We start from the raw sequence: 18,738 nt of genomic DNA on the forward strand, positions 1-18,738 counted from the left end.
AAACGAGGCATATATAAAACGGTGACGATCTTCCCCCACCAACCTCTGCTTGGAGAGTACTACATAGATGTGTATATACAGATATTCCTCAAGGACGACCGTTTTTGCATACATGCAAAGTCAATGTTATCTTTATGATCCGTCAACGATTGACCAGAAAAATACTAGTAAACGATATCGGTACATCCCGTCATCCTTTGCGCTAAGTTTGCCCGAGCACACCGCCTGTCGATCGGCACCTGCTTTGGCAAATATTCAGTGAAGCAACAGCAATTACGTAGATTTAAACAAACACGGATACCAATTTAGAGTGTTTTATACAATTCGCCCTTTCATTTTTAATCATGTTTATCATGCTTGCCTTCACGGAAGGAAAACATGCGCAACTAGAGTTCCACGACCTCATACCTTGCCAAATTATGTTTACCTTACAACTGAGTTATCCTCCTTATAGTATTTTTCAACAAATCCCCTGCAGTTCCAGAGCAATCCGCTAGCGGACCCAAACTTATGTTACTTCTCCCCCAGCACAAGACCTACTCATCCAAATTTCGTGCCCCTAGTACAATGTATGTCTAGATCATGAGATATCAAAATCAGAGGTTCTGCTGCAGTACCATAACAAGCCACCAGGGGGCCCAAAATCTAATCATTTCGAGGTCTCCCTACCAAATATCAAGACAGTCCATTTAAGCCTTCTCGAGTTATCGTGTTTACAGACACACACACAAACACACACGAACGCTGAAAACATAACCTTCTTGCCAAAGGTAACAACGATAACAGTGATTTCAACAAACACTGATACCAATTCACATTGTTTTATTAAGTTACAATTCGCCTCTTGCATATTCAATCATGCTTGCCTTTACAGAAGGGAAACATAGGCAACAACGATAACAATGTTTTCAACAAGCACAGATACCAATTTACATTGTTTTACTACGAAAAATTTGCATATTTCATATTTGATCATAGAATTACAATATTGGGATTTTTCTTAAACAAAACAGTATTCCTCTCACCTTGCTTAAGATTATCAGACACCTTCCTTAGTGCTTTTTACTGGGGTATTGCTTTTCGCCGCTATATGTAGCCAATGTAGGAGGCGCTTTTAATACTTTCATGGAATGGTTTTAGGTCGATGACCTGCAGGCATGCGTATACCGGAGACATCGGCCTACGTCAGGTGACCTACTTCTCTACACGTGTTTGGTTTGATGTTACGGTCCGCTCATGCATATACAATAGGTACACAAAGGTAAAGGTGGACAAGTAACTGGTATAACCACTTTACCTTCCTGGTGGCCTTGGTAAAGGGTAAAGAGAGACAGCAAACAGTACTAGTCACCACGACCATGTTCTCGTTTTGGTCCAGAATATGGGTGCCCCTTCTCCTAATGCTAACCGTCTGCAGAGGGGAAACGGTAAGTGTGTTTTGATGCTGAGTTATGTCTTGTGTGTGGTGAGATCTGCTCCTGATGTGAGCGTTAAAAAGTGGACGCTTTGTCACCAATCAAATCGAATCGGCCCGGTGGTCCGGTGGATATATAACAGTTTGACAACCGCAACATTAAGTCACCGTTCCAGCAAACCTAAAAAATACAGCAATGTTTGCTTCCTTTTGAACGTCCTTGGTTTGAGTTCGCTATCGGTAACTTGATCTCCTGAGTCATGCATGGCAGCATGAACGAACCAGCAGCACCCTTCGTCTCTACCATACTATTATTAATTACGCTGGCCAGACGCTGGCTATATATAGGAGAATATTTGCCGGGGGAGTTTGGCCGCCTTTAATATATATAATATGGAACGAAACTACCTCCCCGCGGCCGGACTCCCTTGGCCAATTTGATTCTCTTTTTTTGCCGAATTCTACGATCCGTATTCCCGTAGAAAGGCCTGGTGGAGGCTAGAATAAGAACCGGTATATCCAATGACGTTCTATCACAGTAATGTCCTTGGTATATCCCTTCAAGGCAGAGCACTTCAAGGACAAAGTGGTTAAGAGATCAGGGCTGGTGCTGCGGGTGGATTTTTCACTGATACTCACCGATGTGTGTCGCTAGAGTTCATATGTTTTTCTTTGAGCCTCGGATTTTACACATACCTGTACCGAATACTTCGGATTGTTTCTGTAATATATTTTTGGTGGAAAATATGTGTAGTTTGCTGCACATTCAGTTCATATTTCTACTTGTTGATTCCCATCTTTACATACAGGTAAAGACCAAAGTGTTGGTCCTGGGTGCCGGGATGGCGGGCATATCGGCCGCTCGTAGCCTCAATCAGAGCGGCCTGACCGACTTCGTCATCCTGGAAAGTGCCGGTCGTGTCGGAGGCCGACTCTGGAAGGTGCAGTTCGGCGGGAAGACCATCGATATCGGCGGGAACTGGATCCACGGCATCTCCGACGACAATCCGGTTTGGGCAATGGTGAAGAGTTATAACATGACCGGCACCGTCACCAACTGGGACAACATCAAGGTCAGGAACGGCTCCGGCCAGGATGTGACCCCGCAGTGGCACGCAGTCCTCGCTTCCCTGGACGAGCCGACAGAGGCCGCCTACGATCTAGCCGTGGAGAGAAACGCGACTGGACAACCCGATATGCCCTTGCGGGCCGCCCTGAAGTTAGGCGGCTGGAACCCCGGCTCATCCATGGAGAAAGCCGTTGAGTACGCCAACTATGACTGGAATTACGGAGAAGAGCCAGACGTGTCGACTTTGCTCAGAGGGGAGCTTGACCCGACGTACGAACTGTTCGGCGAAGAAGAGTACTTCCTGACAGACCCGCGAGGATACGTCTACATCATCGAGCAAATGGCAGAAAGCTTCCTCGCTGGAAACGACCAAAGGCTCAAACTGAACAAAACGGTTACCACGATCCGATGGGGTGATGATGGCGTGACTGTTACCACCAAAGATGGTTCTACCTACACCGCCGACTTTGCAGTCGTGACGTTCAGCATGGGGGTTCTCCAGAGCAACGCCGTGGAGTTTGTCCCAGGTCTGCCCGACTGGAAGCGCGAGGCCATCTCACGGGTTCGCATGGCCTTGTACACCACCATCTACCTGAAGTTTCCATCTAAATTCTGGGACGACGACGAATACATCGTGTACGTGGGAGATCGCAGGGGCTACTACACCGTGTGGCAGAACATGGAGGCTGAAGGCTTGTTTCCTGCAGGGACCAACATCATTCTAGGTAAGTCATTATAAGAAAGTAAAGCCTTCAATTTAATTTGGTGGCACCATGTATTTGCAATACAAACATCATATTCATTTTGACGACAGTCATGTTCTTGTTCACCGAGCGCCATTTGCCCTTTCCTCACAGTGACGTTGATAGGAGAGGAGGCCCGGCGTGTGGAGGCCCAGTCTGACGAAGCCACCCAGGCAGAAATCATGGCTGTCCTCCGGGTCATGTACGGACCAGGCATCCCCGACCCTGGGGACATCCTGGTGCCGAGGTGGGAGCAGGACCCGCTCTTCCGCGGCAGCTTCGCCAACTGGGGAGTCGGCATCGATGATGAGGTGCTTCGGAAGCTGCAGGCTCCTGTCGCCGGGCGTCTTTTCTTCGCAGGAGACGGGACAGGGGTGCACTATGGCTACCTGCAGGGTGCCTTCTTCGAGGGGGCGAGAGTAGCTGGCGCCATCGGGACGTGTCTGAGAGGGGGCCCGTGTGAGGAGGGTTACCAGCCGCCCCGCCGGGGCTGTACCTGCCCTGCTGCGGACAACTTCGACCGCCAGGCCACGGTAGACAACGGGTCCTGTCAGTACCCCACCAGCGGCGCAGGCCGAATCTGGCGGTTTTCAGTATCATCCTACATTTTGGTTGTTGCAGCGTTTGCATTCAATGATATGGTGTAACGTTATGTTGTGTTTTTGTAAGAAAGTAGGTTGCCTGGTGAACGGTCGGTTTATTGTTCATTTACAAACTGCATAAGCTAAGACGTGTTTTAACCAATCGATAAATCAATAAACGATAAAAGAACATCGACCTGTGAAAAAACAAAATATACCATTTTTAACTTCAACATTCCTACTGCTAGAAGTTCTACATAGATGATGTTGAAAGAACAATGCTACTCTACATTCTAGCACGTGTTTATGTCTTAATTATTTCGTAATGTTTACCCATTCTGAAGACCGATTGTAGACATTGCCAATTGCCATATTTTGTCCAATAGACACAACGATGCTATAAGCATGCAGTCCAACATCAGCTTAGCCCAGATATACCTCTTGAAAAACGTAGCTCTCTTTTCTTCTTTGGCCATTCGATCTCTTGGTGCTTCGACCTACAGAAACATTACTAAGATCAGAATGAACACAATAGATATTCCCCGACTAGACAGTACAGTGTGAATAGCGCCAGAAGTATTACTACATCCGTCCCACTTCGGGTTTGTAGTGTCCGGATCTGTTAGTTTTAGATTTCTCTCGAACAACAAGTCAGGGTCAGGGGGCTTACTTCTGAAAGACAAGGAAAAGACGAGACCGTTTTGCACTTTAACATCGACCAGAACAGTTGACCCCGTCAGTGGCCCTTCAAAACTGGCCTTCAAGACGTTAAGATGATCTGTAGCCATAAGAACACCATGTCCAATAAGACCAAGTCTGAAGTACAATTTCCCATCTGTAGCGTTCAGGCTAATCGTCATGGTGCCTGCTGCACGGTTGCCATAGACACCCTCGTAGTCACGTTTGTCTCGCGGGAATTCGTCTGAAGTCTCGGGCATGACGGGATCGTTGGCCGTCGGTCTTGTCCACCAGGGCTGAGGGTACGAGCAGGCAGTAGTGGTGTTCAGCCAGTGGTCCTTACCTAACGAACGGTAGAGAACAAGTAATTATTATCTCTCTATAGCATGTAAAGGATATACAAGCAGGGACAGGAAGCATCTTACATGAAAATTGTCAGTATCATCTTGGACGAGAAAATCTGAATAACTGAGGTGGCTGTAAGAATGGCTGCGTCCCCCCACCAGCCTCTGTAGACTGCATTTACAAAGGTGCGTATGCTATGTAAGACATAAGCACCTTCTTCATGTAAAACCTGACATAATGTCCCAAGAGGTTGATGTTTATAAGGGTTTATTGTCACTCCTTAATGACCTGCGGAGGACAACCTGAGCTGTCCTAACGGCTGCATCTCACGAATGAAATGACAACCCACAAGACACCGACCTATCAGGATGTCGCTGATCTGGTGATGGATGACGTTGTGAACGTCTTTACTCTGTCCCCTGACGCCGTTGACGGACGTGAAGACGCCGCCTCTGACCGCCGGGAACAGCGATAACAGCGACGTGAACCCCGTCACCAACCCGCTGTGGTAAATCCGTCTGTGGCCTGGCCAGGAAGGAAGTTTAAGTGTAGATTGCCATATATGTGCTACACATAAATTCGGCTTTACGTTATTTGAAGTTAACAACAATAGCACATGTTTCCACCACTACTGTCCATGACCTAGAGACGAATCAAAGTACAGATTATTAGAATATCCATCTACGTATACCAACCCTTTTACATTTGTGTCATTTGAAGTAACTCACTATAGAAAATCCACCTTTGGTCTATCAAGGAATATTTAGCTCTGTACACTTTTTGAAGTGGCAAGTTGACGTTGTTTCATATTGTCTAAGTTTAATGCTAAATATACATCATCTGCGCCAGGGTTGCCTGTTATTGCCCACCTCTGTAGTAGCCACTCATCCACCCCAGGCCATACCCGTGCAGCATGTCCGCCCCCACCGGCCAGTCTGGCCCCACCCTCTCGCTGTACACGGGCATGATGAAGTCTGCCGTGTGGGTCTGTCGTAAGGTGTCCTCCGGCACCACCAGGCGGCCGGCCGCGTCCATCCCCCCGCTCAGGTGGAAGTTCATGTACCGGGCCATGTCCAAGGCGTTGGACACCACACCTCCTGCAGGGAGATGTAACCTCACAGGTCTGCAGTTAATAAACACATTGGAGAATGAACCTTTATTACCGACGGTGACCTTCTGTCGTTCTTGGAACCAAGTGGAAACCATGTCAAATTCTTACTACCACGTATCTTAGCGTTGACCGCCCCAGTAAAACGATGAAATATGTAAAGGGTAGAGATTTTGATCTGGCAGAATAGACGATAGCCATTTGAGTCCACAGATCGCGACTCGGATGTTAGGAATGTGTTTGAATACTTAGTAGTTACCCATTTGATAAATGCTGAGTTTCATGTCATGCAATCTGTTGATCGAAAGTGATCTAAAGTTGAAGTTATGACTGTCACAATCTGATTGAGATCTCTACCAACAGAATCGGTGATTTTGCTTGGAGACATCTCTACATGTATATGTTTTTGAAATATCATACCTGCGGTTTTCTGGATTGTAGGGAACAAACGGTCCGGTTTGATTGTGTGTCCAGTACGTCTGAGCAAAATTCAAGCCGCCCTCTTCTACAACATCAGCCAGATAGACGGTGTCGCGCATGCCCAACGGCTGCAGGAGACGTTCTCGTAGAAGGGTCTCGTAGGGTTTTCCAGCAAGCTTCTCCGCCACGTGCCCGGCGAGGGTGTACATGAAGTTGTTGTAATGCCAGCGGGTACGGAATGGGAAGGCCTGTCTGAAGTACCGTATTCGTCTGCAAGGGGGAGATGCGTTCGAATTCAATTGTTTATTTTTTTCGATGATCATGACCATGGAATGTTTTATGAATGGTGACGTACAGCCCAAACCATACAAGGAGCATCTGGCCAATGTGACCACTTTGGTGTGGTCCCGTCCCTTTAATAGATACTAGTAGTATTTCCCATTGACACAAGTATCAAGAATCCTGTTTATATTGTCCACCTCTATAGATACACCAGGTTTTATCGGTTCCCTATGTGGTCTTCTTAATGCAGTTTTGTCTGTACTTTAATGCACATGGTCCCATTCACTGTGTAAGACCTCCACTGAACCGTTGACACAAGCCATGCTGTGAATGTTATGGTAGTGCTGGAAAATTGCCAGGCTTCAGTCTCTAAGTGGCATCAGTGAGCCAGATTGAGGCGTCCTGCTAGGGAGCTAAAGTGTAATCACGACATCCCTCTAGGATAGGAATGTTCAACTGGAGTTGGCAAACCTTCACCCAAAAGTTATAGCGCAGTGATTTTATCTGCACGCGTGTCTCAAGCGAAGTTGTCTCCTAGGCCTGGTCGTACAATATCTTCCCACCATAATCTACGTGTATGGCCTAACACGAAAGGAAACAGAAAACAATTTGTGTGATTAGAGGATTGGAGAACAAGAACGACACCAACCTGGCCAGCTCTGCTCGATCAATGTCCAGTCCAGTATCAATAGCGAGGCCGAGACTTTCTAGACCGGTTTTGTGCGCCAATAAATCTCGTAGGGTCGCCTCTTTGGTGCGGAACTCGTCCTTGAACCTGAAGTCCGGCCCCAGGATGTCCGTCAGGACGGTGTCCCAGCTCACGTCTTCCCTCTCCCCGAGAATGGCCGCTAACAGGGCTGAGGTGAAGGACTTGGAGATGGAGCCGACTCCGAACAGAGTCGTGTTGTCCACAGCTTGTCCCGTCTGCAGGTCCCTCTGGCCGTAACCCTTGGCGAAAATGGTCTGGCCGTCCTTGACCACGGACACGGTCAGTCCGACTATAGGCCTGGACTCACATGTCATCAGGGTCTGGATGAAAGTGTCCAGCTCCTGTAGCCTCTGCTGCTGGTCTGAACTGCTTCTGTGTAACGCCCCTCCGACAGAAATGAAGAAAGTAGCGAAGACTAGATTTATGGCAATTTCCATCTTGGGCATCGTGGACAAACGACGGCACAGTCCCGACTCTCAGGCCGGGGGTAACCTGACCACTGAACTATCAACAGGCATCCGGCGACGTGCGACGTTTGGTTTTGCAGGATTCCTATCTCCCCAGGAACCTTCACTTACACTTACTTGTCTTTGTGATAAAGTCCCCTCCTCCCCGACAAATCAAGGTCTCACTCTCTCAGGACACTGGTCTGTCCTAAATATTATTTGTGGCACCAACGTTCGATCCGTACATACAGTAGGTTCTGCCGCCTTCCTCGCCAAATAGGCTCATAGCCTTGCCAACTGCAGCCTGGAAACAGCAGACTGGTCGACTTCTGTCAGACTCTCAGAGAACAAATAAACCGCTGTCATCTCCTGATGAAAACTTCCACTTCACAACCTCCCAAAGGAAACAGTTTTCTGACGCACGATCGCTGACATTACAGTGAGATCAGAAAACGAAGCTCAAAGCGCGGCCGCGGCAGGCGTACTCAAGTTCATGTGCGAGGGAGAACCCTGTCCAAGGTCTGTCATCAACGTACCGTTACAAGTAGTTAATTGCGTGGCAGCCACAAATATGACACTTTGCCAAAGTTCAGTGAACTGTGTACCTCTAGTCTAGGTGTGTACACTGTCACTGACTTGTATCCGCTACAATCACATTGACTTAGAAAGGCCGAGATCGAAATACTAGTAATTGAAGGCATGTGCTACCTGTGAAGTGGCCAGCGTTGACCTTCGGCTTACAAACCTGTCCGTCAGAGTAACAGGACCTGACAGTAACACGTCCACCTACTGTGGAGAACTAAATCACCAACACGTGTCAGGTAGCCAGGGATTTGGGGCACATTCGGGGTAGCAATCGTGTGGCAGAAATATCTGCACTTGCTACCAGCATACCAGCATATAATATAACGGTTGGATGGGTTGGAGTCAAATTCGAGCGCTCTCAATGTTTTGACCCGGCTATAATCAAATCAACATGTCCTATTATAAACTGCAAGCCGTATGTGACCGTGACCCTGTATTCAATGTACTTCATGCCAAAGTCGCTAGGTGTCTACTGTGCAATTTGGCCTCTGACCCAAAGAGGAACATCCCAGAGCGCGTGCCGACCGACAGACACAACTAGCCTGAAAACCGACTGAATTTCGTCTTCTTTGACATCAACTACAGTTATCCGTGCCCCACAATGTCTATCAATATACGATGTGCCAAGGTAAGGTCAATTTTGCTTATACAAGGATCGCCACATGGTTGATAACGTTAGCACCAAAAATGTGGGAGGGGGGCAGGCGGGTCTACATTTTTTACATGTATTAAAAATGTAAAGTATCTCTTTTTCTTATTTATCCGGTTGATGCCTCTTCAAAAAGCATGGCGTCAAGACGGGTGCATAATTTCGAAGTCCATTCCCTTTCATTTGTGATAAGCATCTAAATATGTTCATGTACAAGACACGTGTGAAAACAGTTATGCCATCAAAATTATTGGAAATATGTACATAAGGGAAATATCACGTTTTACATATCCTAGTTAGTAACAAAACCCATTTGAGTTTGTACCCATATATTGTCCATGTGTACAAACTCGCAGCTAAATTTTGTATTTCAATTCTAAACTAAAAGGGGTAAAATTGCATACGTTTTCTCTTCCCAGCCGGAGGACCTGATGAACATGCAGCACTGTAACCTGCTGTGTCTGCCTGAGAACTACCAGATGAAGTACTACTTCTACCATGGGCTGTCATGGCCTCAGGTAAGGCTCAAACAGACCACTTATGTACCCAACAGTTTGGAAGCCCAAGCCCTGGCGATTGCGGGAAAATGATGTCATAGCTCAGGGAGCGATCTGATCATGATTGGCCGAATGTCGCCAGGTGGCCAGGACCATGTAGCGAGATTTGGCAACATTCCAGGCTCAGACTGACAGCCAAGGAAATAGTTTACAGCCATAGATCACTGAGTATATCTTTGCTATGAATATGAAATTTTCAGTAAAATTGTATGTACAAAATGTACATGTATAACAATAACATGCCAGTGTGCAACATAATGTGACCTCTCATGTTGTGCTCTGTCCAGCTCTCGTATGTTGCAGAGGATGAGAAGAAGAAGATAGTGGGATATGTCCTGGCCAAGATGTGAGTATCAGGACAGCTATAACTTATATAAGAAGTTGCACAAGATTTTCTCATAGATCAATTAGTTTTGTAACAGTGGTGATTGTTTTTGCTTTCTATTGTGGAAATTCACGTGGACATACATGAGTGTTTGGCTTTGAATGTTAAAACAATAAACCAAACCATCTACACATGATGTAAAGACTTTACTGTTGTGTGTTTGTAGGGAGGAAGACCCTGATGAGGCACCACATGGCCATATCACATCACTGGTAGGTACAATGATCGATATTGGGAGCTACAGTTGGTTGTTTAGTTTACTTGTTTAGTTTACATACCATGGTCAGGTGTGCAGTATGACATTGGTCGTCTCAATTTCTCCTGTACCTCATCATACAACAGAATATTGATCTATGTCATTTTAAGGTCTGTTGTGTGTTGATTCTGGAAGCATTTATTTAAAGAAGGTTTGCCCAGTCCTTATATCTGTGACATACTGTAGTACTTACACATACTGTCCTCCTATATGTGATTGGATAATTATACTGGTACATAATACAGGTAATGCCGTTTATCCCCCACTCCAGGCAGTGAAACGTTCCTACAGAAGACTGGGTCTGGCTCAGAAGCTGATGGATCAGGCTTCGCGAGCCATGGTGGAGAACTTCAACGCCAAGTACGTGTCTCTTCATGTACGCAAAAGGTAAGGAGCACACGTCAATCTTTCTTGTAATGCCAAGTATCTTTCTCTTCATGTACACTAAATACACTTTCCAATAACAATGTACATGTACCAAATCCCATCCTTAAGTTTACTTTAAGGGTCAGGAACTAGGGTTGCCTATAGTACCTGCTTCCTCAAGGTTGACCGCAAGGTCTGTTACATTTTCTGTACAGTCTACTAGAGACCTCTTTGGTCAGTTCTCTAAGACTGGTTAAATAGAATACTTGTATACACATGTACAAGGTCTCAGGTTATGTAGCATCTAGTTATGATGAGGCCCTTGTTGCGAAAGAACTTTCACTCAGCAATTTACCCCCAGTAAAGAACTTGCTTACATTTGTATGATTGTATTTTCACTTACTTTCTGCCTACAGCAACCGAGCAGCACTGAACTTGTACCAAACAACTCTGAAGTTCACGTAAGTAAAATATTTCATGTAGCATAGATAGATTTATCTTTTTGTTCTACAACGGTAAACTAAAAAAAAGATTCCTTTGAACTGTTAAGTGTAGCATTGGTAAGAATTGCTGGCAACAAGTATCTTTTTTTTTTTACACTTTAAAGAGGTTTACTGCAAAAATTAGGAAATAAATGGTCTCACTCACCTTTAGATTGTACCTGTTATTGATATGCAATGTTTATGCATAGTTTATGGTTTGCTCTAAAACATCCTCAAGTGAAATGCATTTACAGAACTGGTTTCTATGTTGCCTTTTTCAATGCAATATATGTATGTTTGCATGTCCCTTCTCCAAATGCCTGATAGGTGTTGAATTGTCCCTTTCACAGGATCAGTGAGATAGAGCCCAAGTACTACGCAGACGGAGAGGATGCCTATGCCATGAGAAGGGACCTGGGAGACTTTATGGACCAGGTAAGTCTGATAGCAAAGTTCCTCCCACTTCTTCAGTATCTCAAAAGAATATCTTTTGCCTCTAGTCAGGTTTGCTGGTTAACCATAAGCTTCTTCCTTGATGCTCAACCCTACAGCCAATCCTGATTCATGTCAAAATGCCACTCAGTATGGAAAACGTCTCATATTAAAGTGATTGAAACATGTTTGATCACAGCACATTTGTATGGTGCTCTCAATGTACTATAAGGAATGCATGTGCACCTGTATCTAAAACTATGATATTTGCACACCCTGTATAAACATGAAATAGGCTTTTGTGAAGTCTGTCTTTTTTGCTGTTAGAACCAAACCATTTCTTTTATTTTTCCACAGCTGAAGAAGGTCCATGATGGAAATGCAGTTACTAATTCAGCAGTAGCCACCACGTCATGACCCATCTACCTGTGAACAACAAGCAAATTACTGTGTACAACAAGCGAAACATCATAGCATATTAAACCAACACAATCTACAAATGTTGATACTCTGTACCAGATGGTTTACCATAGGCATAGAAACTGTATGATTACTTGTTGGGGGTATTTAATGAAACTTTCACTTTTTTCAACATTACTACTGCAATTGTACAGTCTTATCAGGCTTAGAATAGTTCAATAGTTTCTGTAGTGCCAGCATGGTTTAAAAATATTTAAAACAAGTCAAATAGATACTGATTAAAAGGCTTCTGAATAATGTTTGTTTAGAAAGATATGATTTGTTTGGAAAGAAACCTGAAATACAATTCAGCTGTTAGTTTGATACTTAAAGAGTTGTCTCCAGAATTATGTGTAATGATAAGGAAAAGTAACAAAATCAGATAAGTCATGTTCTGCAATATCTTTAATGCAGTCATGGGTACATGTACTTCTTTCCCTGAAAATGTTTGTTTTGTTTACTAGTATATTACCATGTTACCAAATATAAGATGTGTTAAATAAAATGTGTGCTACAAAGCCAAGGAGTCAAATTGGTCTTCATGATCTCTTCTTTATTCTCATAAAAATATACATTTCGCTTTTAATTGGTCTGATTGCCTTCTAATGAGAAAGGTTACCCATAGTATGGCAAGGGTTAACAGAATAAAGCTCAGTTAAACTCTATATACCCAAGGCCCTATATATCTCCCCACAGTGTACAGTCTATCATCATCAGCATAATGAACCAGCAGGGGCTAGGGGTTGGTGGCCTAGGAGTCATCCAGTTCAGGAAATGTGTTTCTGTGGGCATGAGGTACTCGGTGTGATATTGCATACTCAAACCGCCAGATATCACTTTTAATCTTTGGCACTAGTAGCTTGCACCCTCACCTGTTTGCGACTCCTTATCTTATTTATCCAGACAGGTTCAAAGTCTCCAGATTCTAGTCATAACAGCACCTGTCCAGTCTCACCTAAAAATAGTGATGTACTTCATATTCAAACCGCTAGATGTCGCTTTTAATCTTTGGTACTAGGCTTCTTGATAAAATATTTGTATCTAAATTGTATCTAAATGAACAGATAGTAAGCTGAATGCTAAAAATGATCACAGGGAACATTAAATAAGACCAATACAGTGATGGTCATTTCGCAATGATTAATTTATCTCTTTTTATACACCCCTAACCAGAACGATGGGCCAGTCCATGTCATAGGTTACTTGGCCAGACATTATTTGAGTTTGCCATACCTTCTTGTATTACACCCACGAGGACTTTGACCCGATTTTAGACCACTGTCCTGTCCATAAAGTTGTTATATACTTGAGCCAAGTTTGCCAAGATGGTGCGTGCGTGGTACATGGATGACTCTGACGCCGACCAGCGCTGTCCGCACATGACGGACCCGATCCAGCCCGTGGAACTGGACCAGCTCAAGAACATCGGGGTCCTGCACTGGAAGGTGTTAAATTTTGGGTTGTAACTTGTAGATTTTCTCTTTGCTGTGCCCCTTGTGGTGTTACGTTTACAGTTTAAAGTTTACAAGACTTAATTTGATCAAGGAGGATAAGAAAAGCAACGAGATACTCTACCCTATAAACCCCATATAACGTCACATGTTCCATACCATGCATGAATAAGCATAAATGCTAATATGCTCAGAGAACAGTGTTACAATGAGCTTGGCCAGAAAAATCAGGATTTTCTAATATGACAAGTCCTCTAGAGACCACTAAATTTGACGTAAATGTACGAAAAAAAAAATGTTGAAAAATGACAAGTCCTGAAATCCATAGCTATTTAGATGCCATCTTGGTCCACCCCTAGGCCCCTTTTCCCAACCAACCAACCAACCAACCTGTCTGACCACATTTAGCAAACATCATCAAGTCACGCAGATATGTTTTTCTGTTGTTGAAACAACTGTCAACTACAGTAGAGGTAACATTTGCAAAGCAAATGCATAATGTTTGCCTTCACATGTATATATACTGCTCTGTTTACTTTTAACCACTATAACATGTATAATGAATGTCCTTCACATTAATATATATGGTGACACAATCCAACTCTGTTCTGCACATAAAACATAATGTCATAATGTAACTCAACACCACAGGGTGCTACAGCACCAGTTACCATGGTGAGAGACATCTGGTCCAGGTCAAAAACAATGTTTTCCTTCTTCCAAGATAAACATATCTAACAAATTCTTTTAGGGTGATGTACTAAAACTCACGCCTTTAGATGCAGTTAATAACATTTTAGATTGTTATTGTCAAATGCACAATAATGTTCTTCTGTTCCCCCACTCTGAAGCTGTCGGGAAATGAGTCTGATGAAACACTGACTGGCATCAGGAAGGATCGTGGGTACACATATGAGGACCTCATCGAAATCACCCCAGAAAAGCTGCCCAACTACGAACAGAAGGTGACAGTTAGAACTACAGTATGGGTCTTGTAGACTTCTGTTCTTCCATCTCAGAAATACTATTACACTGAGTAGCCTGTTACACCCAACATCTGCGAATCTAACAGTACACAAATTGTTGAAACATATGATCTAGCAATGATGCCCCACTTTACTTGGTGGCAGCAAGTTCCACTCTTCTGTACTAGGAAAAAAACCTCAATCCTTGGTTGATAGCTCTCGTATTTGGACTCTTGGAGGCATGACTAGATAGGTATATATGTATGTCCTAATATTGTCATGCCAATTGTAATTTCCCAGATCAAGTCGTTTTTTGAGGAGCACCTGCATCTTGATGAGGAGATCAGGTACTGTGTGGGAGGGAGCGGGTACTTCGACGTCCGTGACAAGGATGACAAGTGGATCCGCATCGAGCTGGAGAAGGGTGACATGATCATCCTCCCCGCCGGCATCTACCATCGCTTCACTCTGGACGAGAAGGTAGCTGTAGGCCTTGCTTATCTTCTTTTATTTCTTTGTTCAGAAATACACAAAAAATTTAAAAAAAAAACAGTCAGAACAGTCTTAGCATATTTATAAATACACAACCATCTCTAGGTTTACAAATACAACATCAGGTTAATAGTACAGTAACACTAGCCTGGGTACCATCCTGGTTAGTTTACGTCCGCTCCCACAGTCGCTACCACCTGGTTGGTGGTACACAGGCTACAGTAACAGACAAAAATGCAAAAGCAGCCCTCCAAGAACAAAAACATGTGAGCAATCTTAGATAAACCAAGGTTACAGGGAATCATGATGATTATGTATGCTTCCTTAAACTACAGAACTACATCAAAGCAATGCGTCTGTTTGTCGGAGAGCCGGTGTGGACCCCGTACAACCGTCCCGCTGAGGACAAGGATGCCCGTAAGGAATACCTGAAGACCCTCGGCCTGGCTGCCTGAGAATTTATGTTAAGACAGTGACGCAAGACAGCGATGCAAGAGCTGGATTTATACAAGTGATATTATGCAAGCTTCAAGGATATACATATAATCAAGATGTATTTTTAAATGGCAGTTTTATGCACTGACAATTACAGTTACATGGCAGTGTACATGTCAATACTGTAGTTTAAATCATGAAACTGTGGTTTTGCTTCCCAATACATGTATTTGTTTTAAATCAATGGTTGAAAACATGAAACAATTCTATAGCACAGTGTCATGGAACCTGTAACAGTATAATCAAAGGTAATGGTGAAAAAGGTGCTATGACAGTGCTAAGAATAATTGTTAAAAACTTTCTTTACCTGCTGATTTCAGTTTAGATATATACTTTGTCTATGATGCTATAGATCATATACATGAAAAGCAAGCATTTTAAATGCTTTGAATAACTCTTTCTTTTGTAATCATAGCTAGTAATATCCAGAGTAGCCTCTACCAGGCTACAGAGGTGGCTGAGAGTACAAAGAAGCCAAATAGACAACATGCCAGGGGAGTTGGTCCGCTAAATGAGTACAGTTTGCCACAGGGTAAAGTTCTGTGAGAATCATATTGGATGTCATCAATGCTGTATTACAATAACACTCCCGTGTTTTACTATTTGTAATGCAAGTACAATAGTCGAGAATGATGGCAACAACTTGAGGCATTCCATACTGAACATTTGTCTTAACAAATCTATTCTAGTGTATTCACAGATTGTTGGTCAGCCCTTGCCTTTTACTGCAGAACCAACATTATTAAACAAATGACATGTGCCTTAATAGTCATGTGAAGCTTGGCTTACCCATGTTTATTAAGGGTTTAATCCTCAAGTACATGTACTAAGTTGGTGTGATTTTTTTTCAGATTACACATAGTAGTTGTGTAACTGACAGTCAAGAAAGTTTTCTGCTACTGCTTCCAAACCTAGCACTTAACTGAATAAAGACACTGACTGTGCAGAACAGATATTTTTATTTCACTCATATTGAGTCATAATCATATACTAGTACAGTCATTCAATGCATTATGAAGAAGTGTTTTGCATGGTCCCATGATCTGTCTCTTCCACAAACAAAAAAATAGGTATAAAATCAACATGTTCTCTGAAGCAAGCAGAAAATGACCTCTTAATATTTCATTTTTCTCACAAGGAACAGAATTATTGCAGGTTCATGCATTGCTGATGATTTAGTATATCTCTATACCTCACAAAACTACATCATGGAATGAAACAGAGCTCAAGTCTCTGGAGTACACATATATTCTGATTCGTTTAAATCTGTGAAATTCAAATAAAATGTTCTGAAAAGTTGTTTTATATTGCAACAACATGATTGGAATCATAAACATAATCATGACTGTTCCCATTGATATGAATTGTGACTTAACTGATGTAATGTGGTAAAAAAAAAAGAGAAGTACGTACAGTAGTAACTGAACATTCATTTACAAGTTCTACAACAGTGCTCATTATGTGAAGATATACTAGATTGCAAGGATCATGATACACAATAACACCTTTATTTTTCTATAACTAAATCCTTCTTGATTCCTATGTCTGAGGACAAATGCAATAAAACTACACTGCACTTCTGGTTCTTGTAATTTCATCAGTCTTATGGGTTGAGTTTTTGCTTTAGGCTCGGAACTTCCAGTTCCCTTGTAGATAATGACTTTTTAGCCAGGTCTACAATACCTCTGACTATTCTTAAAAAGCACTGCATTAAATGTGTGCTAAGACCTCTGACCTACGTGTACTACAGCACTAAAAAAGCACTGCATCTCTTACGCACATGCCAGTGAAAGACCAACTACAATGCTTCTGTGGCATTTCTGACTAATCACGAGCCTCTAAAGATATTCTGCAGGATGGGTAGCGTCAGAGCAAAGGCTGCGTAGACAAACACTACCGTGGAGAGGGTGTTGATTCGGATCTGCCATTCCAGTTTCTTCTGTGTGGCGTCAATCAATTCCTGAACCTCATCAGACACCCCTACCGCAGCAGTACCTCCTGCAGTACCTCTACTAGCCACTAGCTTCCCTATCCTGTCTAACTGTTTGCTTATTGCCACATCTCCCTCTTTTATTGCCAGGTGAATTGACTGTATCCTTGCATCAAGTTTCTTGTCTTGCTCTTGAATCAACTTAGCCAAATGTTTGACATCTCCCTTTGGTACATCCGTTGTTGCTGTTGTTGCTGTCTCTGAGTTGTTGAGAAGACTTTTGACTTCCTGTAGTGACCCTTGGATCTGTTTGTAGTGTTCTCCTGTAGCTGATATTTTCTCGACCATGTCGGGTGTTATCCCACCATGGTTCTTAGTGTCCATTATGAGCAACCTGAGTTCCTTCATCCTACTCCTGTTGACTGCTGTGGATCCGATAATTCCGATGATAGCGCCGGTGACCGAGCCAATGATGGACCAGTTCTTAGTCCTCTCCGTCCGTGCACGCTCCTTTTCGTGGCTCGACCGGACAGCGGCCTGCAGCAGAGCAAAGTTGTCCCTCTCCTGATCCTCCAGTAGCCCATATTGTGCCCTGGCCTTCTGTAGCTCCTGTATGAGGTTGTGTTCCTCCGTAGCGAGCTCGAGGTAGCGGGGTTCGCCGCGCTGGACACGGTCCATCTTGTCCCGACAGGTGTTCATGTCCTGTTGGAGAGACTCCACCGCCTCCTTGACTTGCTTCACCTGTTTCCTGGCAGTCATGAAGTTCTCTTCTGCCTAGAGAAATGTAGAAGGGTTCGGGAGTTTCATTAACACTTTGGGGGATGGCCACAATCAATCCGTTTTCAGGTACCAGTAATTATTCACATCATCTGCAAATCATCATCGTTATCTTTGAGTAATGCTTCTAACACCTTTTTTTCCTTCAACAACATTTTTTTTTTTTTTTGAAAAAGGCAAATGCATGTGCAGTGCAGGAGAGTCATTTACTATTGGACTTTTGAAAGACACTCGATTTATTTTGATTTTGTACATCCTTAGAAAACATATACATTATGCCCAAAAAAACCGGACAGAATTCACCATCACCTGTGTGACCTTCCCTTGTGCCTCCTTGACTTCCGTGATGCCCACAAACTCTTCATATCTCGCCAGCCAGCCGCCGATCCGGCCTTTAGTTATCCTCTCTAACGCGTCGTCAACAGCTCTGTTCCCCGTCACTGCAGTCGTGTAGCCGCGGAAAGGCCCGCGCCACTCCCTAGCTGAACGAAAACGCAGCATCCTACCTCAAAAATGAAATCATGGAATGAAAGAAAATGTGCGGAATCCAAGTACATGTAGCAGGTCATGCCGCCATTTTGGTTTCGAAAACTGGAGTCACTTTAAAACATCTCTTGTGATTGGATGTCTTTTATGCAAAATGCCTGCAATGCCCAATCAAA

General features: G+C 43.7%; 5 protein-coding genes across 5 annotated transcripts; 3 read left to right on the forward strand and 2 right to left on the reverse strand.

Moving 5' to 3' along the window:
• The first annotated feature begins 1,217 nt into the window (after nt 1–1,217).
• LOC109472893 (polyamine oxidase-like) lies at nt 1,218–4,138 on the forward strand. The gene is made up of 3 exons (XM_019772763.1): nt 1,218–1,427; nt 2,224–3,208; nt 3,341–4,138. The coding sequence occupies exons 1-3, from the start codon at nt 1,359–1,361 to the stop codon at nt 3,871–3,873; spliced, it is 1,587 nt and encodes a 528-aa protein (XP_019628322.1). The 5' UTR covers nt 1,218–1,358; the 3' UTR covers nt 3,874–4,138.
• A 20-nt stretch (nt 4,139–4,158) lies between these two features.
• LOC109472883 (beta-lactamase-like) lies at nt 4,159–8,002 on the reverse strand. The gene is made up of 5 exons (XM_019772752.1): nt 7,290–8,002; nt 6,359–6,628; nt 5,700–5,953; nt 5,191–5,355; nt 4,159–4,828 (listed from the first exon to the last, which is right to left on the reverse strand). Exons 1-5 carry the CDS (start codon nt 7,793–7,795, stop codon nt 4,305–4,307), a joined length of 1,719 nt encoding a protein of 572 aa, XP_019628311.1. The 5' UTR covers nt 7,796–8,002; the 3' UTR covers nt 4,159–4,304.
• An 835-nt stretch (nt 8,003–8,837) lies between these two features.
• LOC109472163 (N-alpha-acetyltransferase 10-like) lies at nt 8,838–12,055 on the forward strand. The gene is made up of 8 exons (XM_019771743.1): nt 8,838–9,008; nt 9,449–9,547; nt 9,874–9,932; nt 10,138–10,183; nt 10,499–10,614; nt 11,010–11,054; nt 11,426–11,510; nt 11,865–12,055. Exons 1-8 carry the CDS (start codon nt 8,982–8,984, stop codon nt 11,922–11,924), a joined length of 537 nt encoding a protein of 178 aa, XP_019627302.1. The 5' UTR covers nt 8,838–8,981; the 3' UTR covers nt 11,925–12,055.
• Nucleotides 12,056–13,170: 1,115 nt separating this feature from the next.
• LOC109472169 (1,2-dihydroxy-3-keto-5-methylthiopentene dioxygenase) lies at nt 13,171–16,565 on the forward strand. Its single transcript, XM_019771757.1, has 4 exons — nt 13,171–13,411; nt 14,269–14,382; nt 14,683–14,862; nt 15,210–16,565. The coding sequence occupies exons 1-4, from the start codon at nt 13,292–13,294 to the stop codon at nt 15,327–15,329; spliced, it is 534 nt and encodes a 177-aa protein (XP_019627316.1). The 5' UTR covers nt 13,171–13,291; the 3' UTR covers nt 15,330–16,565.
• A 97-nt stretch (nt 16,566–16,662) lies between these two features.
• Nucleotides 16,663–18,672, reverse strand: LOC109472154 (coiled-coil domain-containing protein 51-like). The gene is made up of 2 exons (XM_019771731.1): nt 18,386–18,672; nt 16,663–18,073 (listed from the first exon to the last, which is right to left on the reverse strand). The coding sequence occupies exons 1-2, from the start codon at nt 18,575–18,577 to the stop codon at nt 17,198–17,200; spliced, it is 1,068 nt and encodes a 355-aa protein (XP_019627290.1). The 5' UTR covers nt 18,578–18,672; the 3' UTR covers nt 16,663–17,197.
• Between the last annotated feature and the right edge of the window lie 66 nt (nt 18,673–18,738).

This window comes from Branchiostoma belcheri, unplaced genomic scaffold (genome assembly GCF_001625305.1).
Source record: "Branchiostoma belcheri isolate BF01 breed outbred unplaced genomic scaffold, Haploidv18h27 scaffold10, whole genome shotgun sequence".
Classification (NCBI taxonomy): Eukaryota; Metazoa; Chordata; class Leptocardii; order Amphioxiformes; family Branchiostomatidae; genus Branchiostoma; species Branchiostoma belcheri.